The sequence below is a fragment of the Pristis pectinata genome, chromosome 2, assembly GCF_009764475.1.
Source record: "Pristis pectinata isolate sPriPec2 chromosome 2, sPriPec2.1.pri, whole genome shotgun sequence".
Lineage (NCBI taxonomy): Eukaryota > Metazoa > Chordata > Chondrichthyes > Rhinopristiformes > Pristidae > Pristis > Pristis pectinata.
Genome location: NC_067406.1, coordinates 40,615,799 through 40,633,534, shown reverse-complemented (window position 1 = coordinate 40,633,534; position 17,736 = coordinate 40,615,799). Strand labels below are relative to the sequence as shown.

Below are 17,736 nucleotides of genomic sequence, written 5' to 3'. Positions count from 1 at the left end.
ATGGTGAATGTAAAAAAAAAATCACACTATTTTGAACTATAGCATGGGAGTTATTCCTAGTGTACTGTCCAATACAGGCCATCCCCGGGTTCTGTTTTTACAGATGTCCCTAAGTTGATTTTGTCCATGTCAGAAAATACACAAAAATCACTCAATATGGTAACCATACCTCCACTGTATTGTAATGAATGGCATCATAAACACAAAAGACTAACAAGAAAGAACTATTACTAAAAGCAGAGAGAGAGGGGAAACTAGTTCTGCTGTTCATCGTAGCCAATGTATGTACGTACATCGGACTTTTGGATTTAATAATATTGTGGGAGCTCGTTCATACGTACGGATGTCCATAAATCAAGCATTTGTAACCCAGGGACAGCCTGTATTTATCACTCAACCGGTGCCGTTAAAACTGAATTATCTGGTCAGTATTACATTGCTATTTGTGGGGGCTTACTGAGTGTATCACAGCCTAGTCTACTCAATCTCTCCTTATTTGACCCACCATCCCCAAAACCAGTCTAGTCGATCTTGACTGCACTTCCTCTATGGCAAGTATATCCTTTTTTAGATATAGAGACCCAAACTGGATGCAACTTCCCAGGTGAAGTCTCACCAAGGCCTTGTACCCAGCTGAGCTGAGCTTTGATTGGACTGAGTTCTTTAATATGATCACTCCACTGCTGCTCATGTGTCTACCATCAGGTCTTGCTCAGTTGTGAAGTGTAAATCACTATTGTCTTATAGATCCCACCAGGTATAACAAATATAAACTGCAGTAAATGGCAGACAGCATTAGACAGTAACTACTCAGGAATAATTTTACCACCAGCTTGGATCAGTACTACAGATCACAACGCATAGGCAAGGAACATTAAGGTTTTCAACAGATCTTGGGAGTGCCAGTGGCAACTGTGGCTGGTGAGAGGAAATGTTATTGACTGTGCAGTAGAATGCAGCTCCAGTACGCAAACCCCCAACCCATTGCTGAATGTAAAATTCAGAGCTCGGAAACCATTCTTCAATAATCAATACATAAAATGAAAATGTTAAAAGACTACAGATGCTGGGAATCTGAAGTAAAAGCATAAAATGCTGGAAACACTTAGCAGGTCAGGTGGCATTTATGGATAAATAAAAAAAGTTAACGTTCCAGGTCAAAGACCCTCTTACAGTTCTGACGAGGTGCCATGCCACTGGATTCAGTGCCAATGGCAGATTCATTACCTGAGCAAGGACAGGAAAGGTGAGAAACAGCTAGAAATTCACCTACAGTATATCCTGCCGTGCACATCATCTCAACTTAATGCCAGGTCAATTTATCACTCCTCACATCCACATATTTTGCACTTCTGTATAAGTGCATCCAGCCAGCCACTATGCCCACTCATCCTAATCCTTTTGCAATTTTATCTCCTTCATTGTCACCCTCACCAAACATCCTCCATCCTTTGACTACGTGCATGTCATTTAACCCACTTGATACTCTTTCACTTCTTGAAGGGGAAGCGGTCACACAGATCACCAGGGAGACAAAGTACTGGCAAGTGTAGAGACGGTGCTGGTGGAAGAAAAGTTGTTCTAGTTCTGCATCCCACCTTGCACGTCCTCCAGCCCACTCCCAACTCCCCTTATCCCCTCCTACCCTGACCTCTCCCCCTGCTCCCCCTCTTGTTCCGTCCTCTCCCTCCACCTCCTATCCTTCATCGGACTCTTCTGGGGCAACACACACAAAATGCTGGAGGAACTCAGCAGGTCAGGCAGCATCTATGGAGGGAAATAAACATTCGACGTTTCGGGTTCAGTCTCTCCCCCCCACAGCTACAACATTATCTCCTGCACTATCACTGACCTCATCACCTCGGGAGATCTCCCCTCCACAGCTACAAACGTGTATTCCTCTGGTCCCCCACCCCTGTCTGCCTGGAGTTGGAGGTTCCTGCTGCCACATAGACCCCCGGCCCGCCCTCCCCCGCTCGCCCAGACACGTCTGTCCTACACCACTCTCCGCTCCTCCCACCCCCTTCCTCCTCGGCCCTCCCTCTCTCCAGGCTTTGCCTTCTGTTGCCTCTGCTCTGCTTCTTCCCCCATCTACTTCTAGTTCTGCATCCAACCTTGCACCTCCATCAGCCCACCCCCAACCCCCCCTTATCCCCTCCCCCTACCCTGACCTCTCCTCCTGCTCCCCCCTTGTTCCCTCCCCTACATCCACCTCCTACCCTTCATCGCACTCTTCATCCTTGAACCACTCCCAACCCCTCTCACTCCTTTCCTCTCACCAGCCCAGCCCCTCCACAACCCCTCCCCCCCACCCTTCCTCCTCTAGCCTCAACTCTAACCCCAACTCTAACACCTGCTGGGTCTCCCCTGACCTCCCCCTCTCTGAGGCTGAGCAGTCTGCTCTCAGCAAAGGCCTCACCTTTGTACCTCTACATCCCCACCTCAATGAATTCCGAGCCCGGCACGATGCCGAGCTCTTTTTCTGCTGCCTCCACCTCCACACCTTCTTCTTCGGTAAGAAGTCCTCTCCCCCTTCTGATGACCCATTCTCCTGCCTCCAGCCCTCTTCTTCCACCTGGACTCTCCCGCCGGGTCCGTTACCTTCCCTGGACCTATTCATGGCCAACTGTCAGCATGACATTAGCCGTCTTGACTCTACTGCTCCCCTCACCCACTCCAATCTCACCCCTTCTGAACGCTCTGCTCTCCACTCCCTCCGCACCAACCCTGACATTGTCATCAAACTAGCTGACAAAGGTGGTGCTGTGGTAGTCTACCTTGCAGAGGCCAGATGCCAACTCTTGGACATTTCCTCCTACCTACCCCTGAACCATGACCCCACCAAGGCCCACCAGGACATTATTTCCTGCGCCATCACTGACCTCATCACCCTGGGAGATCTCCCCCCCCTACAGCTACCAACATGATAGTCCCGAACCTAGGACTGCCCGCTTCTATCCCCTCCCCAAAATCCACAAGGACTGTCCTGACAGACCTATTGTCTCCGCATGCTCACAAGATCACAAGACAAAGGAGCAGAAGTAGGCCATTCAGCTCATCGAGTCTGCTCCATGAGCTAAACTAAAACTATTCCTATCTAGCCCCAATTTCTGGCCTTATCCCCATTTCTCCGCCTCTGCCGCATCTGCTCCCATGATGAGGCTTTCCACTCCAGTACATCCAAGATGTCCACCTTCTTTACTAACCGTGGCTTACCCCCAACTGTGATCAAGAGAGCTCGCACTCGCATCTCTGCTGTTTCCCGCACCTCTGCTCTCACCCCCACCCCTCCCAGACCCAAAAGGGATAGGGTCCCCCTTGTCCTCACATTTCATCCTATCAGCCTACGTATCCAACACATCATTCTCCGCCACTTCCGCCATCTCCAACAGGACCCCACCACTGCCAGGAGAAGTCCAAGTGCAAACTGAAGGAACAACACCTCATTTTCCATCTTGGAACCTTGCAGCCTAACAACATGAACATTGAATTCTCCTACTTTAAGTAATCCCCACACCCCCCCACCCCCCAACCATGCCTCTTCTTTTCTTCCCTTTCCTAGCCTCTCTTTTTTCTACCCTTTTTTCCTCCTTACCTTTGACCCATCCCCCGGTGGATCTGCTCTCCCCTCCTCCCCTGCACCTGCCTATTCCTATCTCTTACCTGCATCTACCTATCACCACCCTGTGCCCACCCCGCCTCCCCTCTTTTGTCAACCTATCACTGCTCTGCTTTTCCCTCCTATATATTGGGCTTCCTCTTTTCCTATTTTCAGTCCTGAAGAAGGGTCCTGACCCAAAATGTTGACCGCCTGCTTTTCTCCACGAATGCTGCCTGGCCTGCTGAGCTCCTCCAGCATCATAATGTTTTTCATCAGTTGTTGTAGTATCCCTGGCTGCTGAAAATGGAGAAGTGGAACGTATCTTGTTAAATAGAAGGCACCACAATTCACACTGCATTCAGTTACTGACATAGTTTCAATAACATGTGAAATATGATCGCCTTCACAATGTTAACCATTTCTTTTGTATGACTAGTTTGGAGCAAGTTGTAAGTCCAAATTGAGGTCAGTTGATGCTCTTAGTAACAAAACCAATAAATTTGTCTAAAGAACAGTGTGGTGTACAATTCGAACAGAGTTGCCATTGAGGAACTCCTGATGCTCCATTTGTGCATGGCCCCTTGATCTTAAGACCTTCATGCTTTCTTTTGCACACAGTTCAGATGTTATGAGTCAATACATCTCGAAAAGTTTATGCTTACTGGTTGGTGTAGGTGACATTTGTTCACAGTAAAATCACTAATGTTCTGATCCTCCTGCTAGCAGTCTGTCCAATGAAGTTTGTGAGACGTCGATGTCATATTTAATAATCAAGGAGGATTGTTTCTCTTTGTTGTTTCCAAAGCCGGTTGAATGGAAGGGAACAGAAGGTGCATTCTCCTAACCACTTGTTAGTCAAAGAATCATACGGAAGAGTACAGGCCATTCAGCCCAACTCATCCATGCTGACCAATGGGCACCCTTCTGTATTACTCCCATCTCCTAGCATTTGGTCATCTCCTTCTGCAGTATGCCTAAGCAATCCAAGTTCTCACCTAGCCATTTCTTAAATGCTGTCAGTAACCTAGCTTCAACCACTCTCAGGCACTACATTCCAAGGTACTTAAAACTCCCTGGGTGAAGTCGGCCCCCCCCTTATATCCCCTCTAAGTCTCTTCGCCCTTACCCAATGTCTTCTAGTTTTATCTACTTCTGATATGGGGAAAGGTTTCCTACAGTCTGTCCTATCTGTACCCCTCATAAATTTTATATATTTCAATCGTGTACTCCTCACTTAACCTGCTCTGCTCCAGGGAGAACAGACCTAGCTCCTCCAATCTCTCGTCATGACTGAACTACTGCATCCTCAACAACATCCTGGTGAATCCCCTCTATGCCCTTTACAGCGCCATCATATCTTTTCTGTACCTTGGTAACCATAACTGCACACAGTACTCCAGCTGAGGTCTGACCAAAGTCTTATAAAGTTGGAACACCCTACTTCTGTATTCAATGCCCCCACTAATGAAGGGCAGTACACATTCCCAACCATGTTATCTACCCATGTTCAAGGATCAATGAATGTACTCCAAGGTATCTCTGTTCCTCAATACTCTGTACCCTACCTCGCCTCATTAGTACTCCCAAAATGCATCACTTCTCATTTGTCTGGATTAAATGCCACCTGCCATTTTTCAGCCCATTTCACCAACACGTCAATAAGTTTCTGCAGCCTATCACCTTCCACACACTCAACAACTCTGCCAATCTTTGTGTCATCCACAGACTTACTGAATGTGCCTCCCTCATCCACATCCAAGTCATTCACATATATTACCACAGCAAGGACCTCAGCACCAAGCCTTGGGGAACACCACTAATCACAGGCATCCAACCACAAAAACAACCCTCCACCATCGCTCGCCGTCTCCTATTGTTGTTAGATTTTAACAACTGAACACATCCAGGCTACTCAATCAGCAGATCCCAAATCCACTACCTCTACCACTGAGAAGGACAAGGGTAGCAGGTGCATGGGAACACCAGCTCAATTTGTCCCTTCAATTTGCACGCCATCCTTACTTAGAAATATATTGTCAGACTTTCATCATCACTGGGGCTAAATCTTGGAACTCCTTACCCAACAGCACTTTGAGAGTACCTTCACCAGCCAAGTGGTTGCTCAACATCACCTTTGCAAGGACAAATAGTAATTGGCACTAAATATTTGCTTTGCTAGAAAAGGCCCTGATCCTGGGAAACAAAAAAAAACTTCAATCTATCCAGCTTCTCACATATTAACATGATTTTCTGCCCAGGTTTTCGAATACATTAGCTTACTTTTCTTGTTAGTGATTGGTTAACAGCATGCATCTTCTGCTTTCTTTCATTCGACCCATCTGGTAAAATGTTCAAAGTCCAAAGGTTGACTGTATGCATTATTCTGAATCTCAAATTGTAGATTTTGTTATTCATTTTTATAATGTAATGTGTTACTAATAGCAAAGTTGCCAGAATATAAAAATGTGGAATATAACCAGCATACAAGACTAAATATGTCAAATGACCTGCAAATTGCCAAATCATGTTGTAAAGATCAAATAAAATATATACACCTAAAAGGAGGGGGGGGAAGGCTGTGAAAAATGTTTAAAGCCTCAACTTTAAAACTCACTGCTCCTCTTTTCAACCCCCTCGTGATCTTGCTCTGAGCTCTCTTTGTAATCTCTTCAAGCTCCATATTCCTCAGAAACGCCTGTATTCATTTAAGTATGGATTCCTTAAGAAGCCAGACTTAATTGGTGGCCCTCTCTTCAGTTGTCAATGCCCCATGCTCTGGAACTCTCTCTCTAAACCTCCTTCCTCATTGGATAAGTTTTAGTTACCTGCCCTAATGTCTACTTATGTAGCTGGATGTCAATTTTTTTGTTTAATAGCACTCCTATGAAACACATGGAAAGATTAAATGTCCTATAAAAATGAAAATACAAGATTGCTATAACACGACTAAAAATCTGTGAATGCTTTTGATTTATGCAAGGAATGTACTTTTAAGTGGTATATGCAACTTTGCTTGGTACTTCTATCCAAATGTGTAGCAAGGTTGTGCTCAAGCTGTAGATAACATTTAAGTAGTATCCGGACAAGCTCTCAAATTGCCAAGGCATTGTAGTTTATGGACAAAGTGGTGGTGAATGGGATTGGTACTAATAGGTACTCGACAGCCAGCATAGACATGATACTGAAGGGCCTCTTTCTGTGCTGAGAGTCTACAACTTGAATATAGTCATACAGCCTAATTACAAATCTAACTACCATGGCTCTAGCAGCATCTGGATGAAAATCGCTAAGCTTTATTTCCTATCCAAATGATTGGATTAGTTCTATTGTCTCATGACACCAAATAATGCCATAATAATACAGCTCAAGACCCAACATTTCATAATCAGACTTTATTATTTGAACGTGTTGACAAACATGTCTCATGATAATGTCAAAAATGATTTTTAAAGAAGCTGTAAGAAAATCCTGGTACATGAACAGTTTCAAGTCCATAATACATGTTGTACATTTAACCTGGTATACTGAGCACTGCATAAACAAAATTTTATAGAGATTACATTTCCAGGTTATTTAAGAATTACATTTCTAAGTAATAAAAAGCAATAGCCCATCAGTTACCGCAATACCCAAAATGCCCCTTTCCCAAACATGACACAATGCTTGGTAATTGCAAACCTTTTTGTTCAGTAAAAAAAAATTTGGTTGCACACACACATACAAGTGCGCAGGCAGTCCCACAACCAGTCAAGTAGAAGAATGATGGATTCCTCTCTCATTTAGAACCATTCCCAGTAAATATCATTTATTGTGGTATTGCTTCATGTGTGTTCAAGGCTTCTGTTAGTATTCCAGCAAATTCTGGCAAGATCCACGTCTGGAAAAGTGGTATCTGTTTCAATCAGGAGCCAGCCTGTACAGCAGTACTATTTGTTTGACTTACCTAAAGTGAATGAGAAAGGTAAAACTTGTAATATATCACAAATGGAAGTACTTGAAGACACAGAAGTCCTCCTATTATTTTGGACTAACTTCTTCCACCACTGCAATACTTAGTTTAATTTATTTTATCATTCAAAGGATGTAGATGTCACCAGCAATGCCAGCATTTATTATCTCTCCATAATTGCTTCTGAACCCAGGAGCAGTTAAGATTCAACTTCATCGGTGGGTTTGAAATGATTTACAGGCCAGACTGCTTTGACTAAATAACACCAATAAACCAGATGTTTTTTTGTGACAACTCATAGCTTAAAGTAACTGAGACTACGTTTTTATTTGCATCCACCAGCTGCAATAACCAGCCAAGGCTTCTTCCGCAGCATCACCAAAATTCACAACTTGTGCCACCTTGAGGGCAGTAGAAGTATAAAAATTCCCAATTCCCTTCAATTCACACACAGGCTCACAACACATCATTCCTTCATTGCTGCTTGATCAGAAATATGAACATCCCTACTGGCCAGCGCTATTGGCCTCTCTCCACTGCAATTCAAGTGGTTCAAGGGGGTGGCTCATCATTACTACTTCTCAAGCAAATGAAGGAAGGGGAACAAATGACAGTGACACCCACACTCCATGATTGAATTTTAAAAAATGTACCTTATTCAGCATCACCACAACACTAAGTGGCTGTCTACCTCACTGGAGTTTATGGGTCTTGCCATGTGCAAACTGGTTGCAATCATTGCCTAGAAATTAACATTACCTTTTGACCTAGCTTGCAGCCAGGCTGTTGGGACCTTTGATGTTGATTTGTCTTTACCAATCTAGTCATGCTATTAATAGATCTTTGGATTTTCTACTACTAACTGCAGTACGCTCATTCCACTTTTTCTCAACAGAATTTATAAAGGGCATATTTCATTTTCTCTATTAATTTGCTTCTTAAAACCACATTTATTGTTGGTTCCACTAATGTATTTGTCTCACATGCTCAGCATTTTTACTACAATAGTCTTCCTCTCATCTGCTTAAGTGATGGATAGCAAATTGCACAAAGGGTGATGGATAGCACATTCCACTGAGATTGTTGTCTTCTGTATGAATGCCAATGAAGCTTAGTGGCCAAAAGGGAAACTGTACTCCAAGAGTGATTATACCATTATATAATAATGGTCTCCACATGCTACCTAAAAATTATGTACAATTAAGACCTTTATTCAATATTTTAGACAGTTTGATATTGAAAGCATTTCAATAGGCTAATTCTATTTATTTTATTATATTTTCATTAATGATTAATTAACTTTACTTTCATTAAACATTTCTATTGTATTAGAAAACCAATTCTAATTTTGGCACATTTACATTAGCTTTGCATCCAATACACATTTTACAGGTCAACAGTAAATATATTTTGCCTTCAGTATATTATTGAATAACTGGTCTAATCTTTCTTCAAATCCTTTATAGCATCCTTTATTACTCTCTACCGTGGTGTCCTTTGTGCAGAGTATTCTTGAAATAGTCCCTGCAATACATGCAGCCACTATTTAAGCTAGTACAATCTTTCTCTGTATGATTATCATTTTTAATACAATTGGAGTAATCAACTTACACATGAAGAAGTTTTGAAGATTTTGCAATGATCCACCTGCTGTAAAGTAAGCCCAAGCTGCCATGAGGACCATAATTAGATATGCTGGAATAAGACTGCCTTCATACAATGGATTCAAAAATGTCTGTAGGACAGAAAAGGACAAACAACAGAAGTTACTTATGATATTACAGTTTGTACATCAATGCTGATTTTCTAAGCCGCAAATGTTATTGCAAAACAGACAACAAACATGAAAGTGAACTTCCTGGAAAATGTTAAGAGGGAATTTTAACAGTGACATAATGGGTAAAAGTACCATAGGGTGTAATAGTGAAGAATATCGATCAGGGAAGTTCTACATGTCTATGCTTTTAACAAACAAAAACTCAGATACCAAGCTTGACTCATCATTCCAGAGTTCAAGAGAGGAAACAATGTTCAATTGCTCAATGCAGAACTTTCAATTTAGAAGGAATTTCAATATTAGCTATTCAATATTATGATGTTACTTAAAACAGGATGGTGAGTTAATCATTGGTCTTTCAGCAGCACACACAATCTTTGAGCTGTAGAAAAGGAGTAAAATCTACCAGGGTTCTCAGTCATCAAATGAGCTCCTGACTTTTCAGGCTGGAGTGTCATGTTTATGGAGCCACGAGAACAAGATCAAGCTCAAAGGTGGTGCTCCCTTAATCAAACACTCCATAAAATTGCTTATCTGAGTTTTACAAAAATAAAGGGCAGTATTAGAATCATAGGGAGATACAGCATGAAAACAGACCCTTCAGACCACAAATCCACTTTGACCATCAACCACCCATTTACACTAATCCTACACAAATTCCATTATTTATTCTCCACAAATATTCATGAATTCCTCCCAGAAAATAATGAATAATCAGTATTTTTCCAAAAGGGAAGAAAATCCTGCTTGGTCAATTAATTATGCTAATAGTCCATTTTTCCAACACATAACACTTAATTTCACATGGAAATTATGCACAAATTCTGACAAAATTAAGCAATCCTGTGATAATGACTATATTTAAATTTTGCAAGGCAAAAATTCTATTAAAAGACATCCTAAAACTTCATATACAATGGGAATACTTAAGAAGCATTTAAAATAAGTGATAAACATTAAATAAATTAATAAATTTAGAAGATAGTCCTCCAGATTATTATATAATTTCAACTATTTGTAATTAATGTGTCAAAAACAAATACTGTACTAGAGGATAGACAGATAGCTAACATAGGTAGAGGTTGTCAGATTTTGTCCAAGAAACTATATTAGTCAGTTCTAACACAGGTTATAGGGAAAAATAATTTAATCCCTGCTGAGGGAGAAAATAGAAAACATTTAGAAACCAAAAATATTGAATAATCAGTATTTTTCAAAAGGAAAAAATCCTGCTTGCTCAACTTTGAATTCCTTGAAGCAGTATCAGACAGGGGACAAGGGTAATTTAGTGTATGTAAATTACCTAAATTTCCAGTAGGCATTTTACAAGGTCAAAGCACTTGGAGTCAGGGATCAAGTGGCAGAACGTATAGTAGGGTCTACTTCCAAGATTAAAACAGAAAATAAGAGTAAAAGATCAACATGGGGTCCTGCAAGAATCTGTGCTCAGACTACTGTTGTTCTCAATTTAATGACTGAAACTTTGGAATCAAATACACCATTGCTAAATTTGTACATAAAACCAATTCAGGTGGATGGGTAGTGGTGGCAGGAGGGAAAGAGGTGTGCTGGGGTGAGACTGGAAAACTCAATACAGAAATGGGCTGCAATAATTTAAAACACACAACATTAAGAAATCTGCAGAATGGGATATAATTGCCAAATCAACTTCCAATGCAGTGCATTACATTTTGGTAAGAGAAATAGGATTACATGTCACATGGAAATAAAAATATGAGGTAAGCATATATATGAGCAAATATACATTAAAAAAAAATTAAGTGGTAATGTAGGTTAACAAGGACATTAATCAAGCACTACTATTCATTTGAGAGATACAACTGAAGAAAGAAGTCAGGCTAAGCCAGTGTTAAATGTTGGGCGAACAACAAACGTAATACTTTGTGCAATTCTGATTACCATAGTACAAAAATATAGAGAGAATGCAGAAAAGATTTACAAACAAAATACCAGCCTAGAAAGTTATACCTATTAGGAAAAAGGTGAACAAACTTGGTCTCTCCTGAAGAGAGAAGGAAAAAACCTAAAAGAGATCTTTAACATTATGAAAGGCTTTACAAGAGTAGCTAGTGTGTTTCAGCTTGCGTGGTGGTGCAGCTTCAGAGGCCATAAATACAAAATAGTTACCGATAAACCAATAGGGTATTCAGAAAAAAGTTCTTCAGCCAGAGGGCAATGAGAGTATAGAACCTGATACCACAGGAAGAGGCTGAAGCAAGTGGTAGACATTTATTTAAGGATAGCCTAGATAACAATGAGGGAGAAAAATTAGAGGGTTATGATGAGGAAAGATGGGAGGAGATTTAAGTGAAGCATAAACAATGAATTGGCATATTTCAATTCTTTACATTTTATGCATTTCTATGTATTATAGCTAAAACAGATCCAAGGGTAGAAACCTTACCAGTCCTGACACTAGCAAATGTGTTGAAATAACTGCCACTATAGCCCACCATCTCTTATTCTCAAATCCATCAAAGAATAACACGCTCCAGAATGTATGTAGTAGTATGATGGCCATGGTCATAAAAGCTGAAAAATAAATACAGGGAAAAGTTGGACCACAGCAGAACATACAACAAGAAAGCAACACAAGCTGCTACGTACACATGTATTTTGTCAATAGAAAGTATTACTTCTTCGATAAACTCTTATTGAAGACCCTGCTTCCTTTAATCTTTGAGGAAGAAAGTTCCAAAGATTCATGACCTTCTCGGAGATTTTTTTTAACCTACAACTTTATTGTAAATGACCAACCCCTTATTTTTAAATAGTGACCGAATAAGCCCAAGAGGATCCCAGAATTTTGTACAATTCCCAACAATAACTAAATAAAATTTGCCACATTGTTGTTATCTGAAAAGTTTGGAAGATGAGCCCATCAACTTTTGATCAAAGTACAGCTTATTCCAGTTGTATACAATAGTCAGTTATTTTTGAACACAGTGAACAACTCCTGGTTCCTATTTTCAGGGCAGTTTAAGTGTAGCTTTCTGGTTTTCTCAAAGGGCAGGTCTAAACCTACATCTGCTCCCTCAGAGGTAAGTAGTACAGTAAAAGGATAAAATACAACAATATATTCCACAAAAACAGTCCACAGCTTTACATCATTCACTTTTAGTAAACAGAAATTTTCATTAAGTATATGTGCATACTACATCCTGGTAATTTTCCCCTTGCTTTGCAAAATAAATGATATATTGCAAATGGTGAAAATCTGAAATCCAAAAATGCTAGAATACACATCAAGTAAATTGGAATACTATTTCGCAGATCCACAAAAATATATTCTTCCCCTCTTGATATTTGTAATCCCCATTGTCATTTTAAATACATTACCCACTAAGGAAGAAAAGCAACAAACAAGTTAGCTAAAGAATATCATATTGAAATCAATCATTGAAATGGCCCTCCCTGCCTCAGTGGCCTCCTCAGTTTTCCAGGATCTCTGTATCATTCCAATTCTGGCCTTTTGTTCAACCGCTTCAAAACTGACAAGTGTCTTCAGTCACCTGCACCCCAAGTCTTGGTTCTTTCTCAAACTTTTCTGCTTCTCCACATCTCTTCCTTTTGGGCATTCACTAAAACAAACTTTTTCCCTGTCCCAACCTCCTTATTTGGCTAAGTGCCAACTTTATTCATTATATGATGTATCCTGGGATCTTTTGTTACATGAAAGATGTTATATATACACACACATAAATGACTATTGAGAACCAAAACTGCCAACTGTTCTGAACAGAAACCTTCCCATCGCATGCAGTAGAACTACTGACAAATAAACTTCTCCAGGTTTCCATGCCATCTTACAACCAACGTCAGTCAAGCAAATCTTGTTATCACTGCTATTGGTTAGAATATTCTGTTTGCAAATTTGCTATTATACTTCACAAATCTCAGAAGTAACAAAATTGCTGTAAAGGTACAAGATATTTATTTATTAGTCATATGTACATCAAAGCACACAGTGAAATGCATCTTTTTGCATTACTGAGAATGTGCTGGGGACAGTCCCCAAGCATCGCCACGCTCCCAGCACCAACATAGCATGCCCACGGCTCCTAAACTGTACAGCTTTAGAAAGTGGGAGGAAACCACAACACCCAGAGGAAACCCACACAGACATGGGGAAAACATACAAACTCCTTACAGACAGCAGCAGAACTGAACCCGGGTTGCTGGCAACATAATGGCGTCACACTAACCACTACATTACCGTGTTGCTGTGAAGTGCTTTGGAATGTGCAGGAGTTGTGAAAGATACTACAAGACAATGCTTCTCAGGGTCATAGATATTCAGGATTTTGCTGCAACAAGATGTCCATCTCTTGGTTCAATACACCAGCTAACACAAAAATTCCTACTGGACAACATACTACAAAACCATAGCCCAACAAGGAGAGAAACAGTTGTATATTTTAAAAGTTCTAAGTACCTGGGAAACATTGATCAAAAATTAAGCTTACAAATCAAATTTGTAATGAACCAGATTTCCAACACATATAAATAGCCTTTGGAAGTTAACTGATCAAACATCAAATCCCAAATGAACATTGAAGTTTCTTCAATCTGGAGTATAAACCAAGCAGTACTGTCATAACAAACTAAATGAAGGGAGAGGGGTGGCAAACTGGACTCTTTCCAGAGTATCACCATCTAAACATTACTGCCCCCATGCAGATCTTTTGCTTAGTAAGCCTAATGGTTCTCTGGTGGTTCTGGTCAGTACGATACCAATGCCACTCCCCACCCCTCCAGCCCAACCAGTCTGCTTTGCACATCTTATACTGCATTCCACTACCCCTTAGCCAGTCACTCAGGATTGAGCATAACTTGCATCAATTCCAGTTCTGTGGGTTCTAAGGTGATTGATGAAGCCAATTTGGGAATCACAGACTCTTCCATGAATGGGGCAAGTGATACCTGATGAGGCAGGCAGGTGGGTAGTTGTCGAGTGGTGCACTGCTTCTGAAGTGTACCTAAACTTCCGTGTTCTCCAAATGCAGGGACCATGGATTCTCAATGCAAATGCTCTTTCTCCACTTCAAGCAGTCATCAGGCATGATTCCCAAATGTCAGTGGAGATGTTGCACTTTATCCAAGGAGGCTTTGAGCAAGTTCACATATGTTCATTAAAAAGCTACTGAAATGAACATTTCTTTTTGATATTTATTAGTCAACTTTGTTCTACATATTAAGTGCCAGCCATTAAACGTTATTAATTAAACTAAAGAGTTTACAACTAGTGGGCCACTTTGCAACAATGGAAACCAAGCAGAAATATATTTATGGTTAAATAATTAGATTTTTGCTTTTTCCACTGGAGCCATCAACCTGGATTTTGCTGACACACACTTGTCCAGTCTTTCTAATGGTTTCTGCACAGAAATTCTCAGTGACTGGAAACTCATTTTGACACTGTGCCCACTGCAGGGACTTTGCACCTACATGAATAGCCATTTAAAGGTATGGTAGTATACTGGCAATGTTATCAAATTAGTAATCCAGTGGGTTTGTGTAATCCAGAGACAAATTCAATTCCCAGCATGGTAGCTGGGGAGTTTAAATTCAGTTAATTAAAATGTAGATTATAAATCCAATCTTAGTAATGAAACTATGGGATTGTTGTGAAAATCCTTCTTGTTCACCAATGCTTTCAGGGAAGTAAAACTGCCATCCTTAATCAGTTTGGCTAGATGTACAGCAAAGTTGTTAACTTTCAACCACTCTTGGAAACGTCCTAACAAGTCACTAAATTATACTAAACCATAAAAACAGAGTAAGTCCAGACCAATCATGGGGTAGTCTAATCTAGTCAACCCTACAAAGTCCTCCCCACAAGGATTTAGGAGAGAAATCTGGAAAGCTGGTCAAGTAAAACAATGTCATGTTCAAAGCAAAATCATGACTCAGAATTGTACCTTTCAGCAAACTTCCATAATCCTACATCATTCCCAGGTACTTTGTCCCACAATGGGAAAAGACATATCAGTAGTGACACTACACTGGCATACAATCAGAAATTGGTGCCCATGGGAGTAATCAACATTGGCAACATTCCCCATTGGGTATCATGGCATCAGGCTAAACATAGATAAGGAGATCTTTTGCTGATTACTATCAACCACCTTCCCTCAGTTTACGTAAAGCAAAGGTAGCAAGAGTACATAATGCACTATTCAATATCCATCACAAAGAGTGACTAAAACCGTTAATTCAATGGCAAGTTGTGTACAGAAAGCCAAGTGAAAAGGAAAGATGAGATTGAGGCATAAAAGAACATAGAACATAGAACAATTACAGCACAATTCAGGCCCTTCGGCCCACAAAACTGTGCCGAACATGTCCCTACCCTAGAAATTACTAGGCTTACCCACAGCCCTCTATCTTACTCAGCTCCATGTACCTATCTAACAGTCTCTTGAAAGACCCTATCGTATCACCCTCCACCACCGTTTGTGGCAGCCCATTCCACGCACTCACCACTCTCTGAGTAAAAAACTTACCCCTGACATCTCCTCTATATTTACTCCCCAGCACCTTAAACCTATGTCCTCTTGTGGCCACCAATTCAGCCCTGGGGAAAAGCCTCTGACTATCTACCCGATCAATACCCCTCATCATCTTATACACCTCAATCAGGTCCCCTCTCATCCTCTATCTCTCCAAGGAGAAAAGGCCAAGTTCCCTCAACATGCTTTCATGAGGCATGCTCCGCATTCCAGGCAGCATCCTTGTAAATCTCCTCTGTACCCTCTGTATGGCTTCCACATCCTTCCTGCAGTGAGGCGACCAGAACTGAGCACAATACTCCAAGTGGGGTCTGACCAGGGACCTATATAGCTGCAACAATACCTCACGGCTTCTAAATTCAATTCCCTGATTGATGAAGGACAATACACCATATGCCTTCTTAACCACAGAGTCAACCTGCGCCTCCACTTTGAGCATCCTATGGACTCAGACCCCAACCCTGCCAAGAGTCCTACCATTAAGACTATATTCCGCCAACATATTTGACCTACCAAAATGAACACTTCACACTTATCTGGGTTGAACTGCATCTGCCACTTCTCAGCCCAACTCTGCATCTTATCTAAATCCCTCTGTAACCTCTGACAGCCCTCCAAACTATCCACAACACCCCCAACCTTCGTGTCATCCGCAAGCTTACTAACCTACCCTTCCACTTCCTCCTCCAGGTCATTTATAAAAATCACAAATAGTAAGGGTCCCAGTACAGATCCCTGAGGTACACCACTGGTCACCGACCTCCACTCAGAATACGACCCCTCAACAACCACTCTTTGCCTTCTGTGGGCCAGCCAGTTCTGGATCCACACTGCAATGTTCCCTTGGATCCCATGTCTCCTCACCTTCTTCATAAGCCTCGCATGGGGTACCTTATCAAACGCCTTGCTGAAATCCATATACACTATATCTACTGCTCTCCCTTCATCGATGTGCTTAGTCACATCCTCAAAAAATTCAATCAGGCTCGTAAGGCAGGACCATGCTGACTATTCCTAATCATATTATACCTCTCCAAATGTTCATAAATCCTGCCTCTCAGGATCTTCTCCATCAGCTTACCAACCACTGAGGTAAGACTCATTGGCCTATAATTTCCTGGGCTATCCCTACTCCCCTTCCTGAATAAGGGAACAACATCCGCAACCCTCCAATCTTCCTGAACCTCTCCCGTCTCCATGGACGACACAAAGATCATCGTCAGAGGTTCCACAATCTCCTCCCTCGCCTCCCACAGCAACCTGGGGTACATCTCATCCGGTCCCGGCAACTTATCTAACTTGATGCTTTCCAAAAGTTTCAGCACCACCTCTTTTCTAATATCTACATGCTCAAGCTTTTCAGGCCACTGCAAGTCCCCACTACAATCCCCCAGATCGTTTTCCGTGGTGAATACTGACGTAAAGTATTCATTAAGTACCTCCGCTATTTCTTCCGGATCCATACACACTTTCCCACTGCTGCACTTGATAGGCCCTATCCTTTCACATTTCATCCTCATACTCTTCACATACTTGTAGAACACCTTGGGGTTTTCCTTGATCCTGCCCGCCAAGGTCTTCTCATGTCCCCTTCTGGCTCTCCTAATCTCTTTCTTAAGTTCCTTCCTTTTAGCCTTGTACTCCTCCAGATCTCCAACATTACCTAGCTCTGTACCTTTTGTATGATTTTCTTTTCCTTTTGACTAGATTTATTATAGCCTTCGTACACCACAGTTCCTGTATCCTATCATGACTCCCCTGTCTCATCGAAACATGTCTGTTCAGAGCTCCACACAAATATCCCCTGAATATTTGCCAAATATCTTCCGTACTTTTCCCAGAGAACATCTGTCCCCAATTTAATCTTCCAATTTCC

At 41.4% G+C, this 17,736-nt stretch overlaps 1 protein-coding gene across 1 annotated transcript in view; it reads right to left on the bottom strand.

Annotated features, from left to right (window-relative positions):
* Window positions 1-6,978: 6,978 nt before the first annotated feature.
* Window positions 6,979-17,736, bottom strand: part of LOC127567432 (gamma-secretase subunit Aph-1b-like) — a 38,403-nt gene continuing 27,645 nt past the window's right edge. The window contains exons 5-7 of the mRNA XM_052010331.1: window positions 11,753-11,880; window positions 9,162-9,285; window positions 6,979-7,544 (exon numbers count right to left, since the gene is read on the bottom strand). Coding sequence (XP_051866291.1) covers window positions 7,528-7,544; window positions 9,162-9,285; window positions 11,753-11,880 — 269 coding nt within the window. The 3' untranslated portion in view covers window positions 6,979-7,527. The remainder of the gene's footprint in view (window positions 7,545-9,161; window positions 9,286-11,752; window positions 11,881-17,736) is intronic.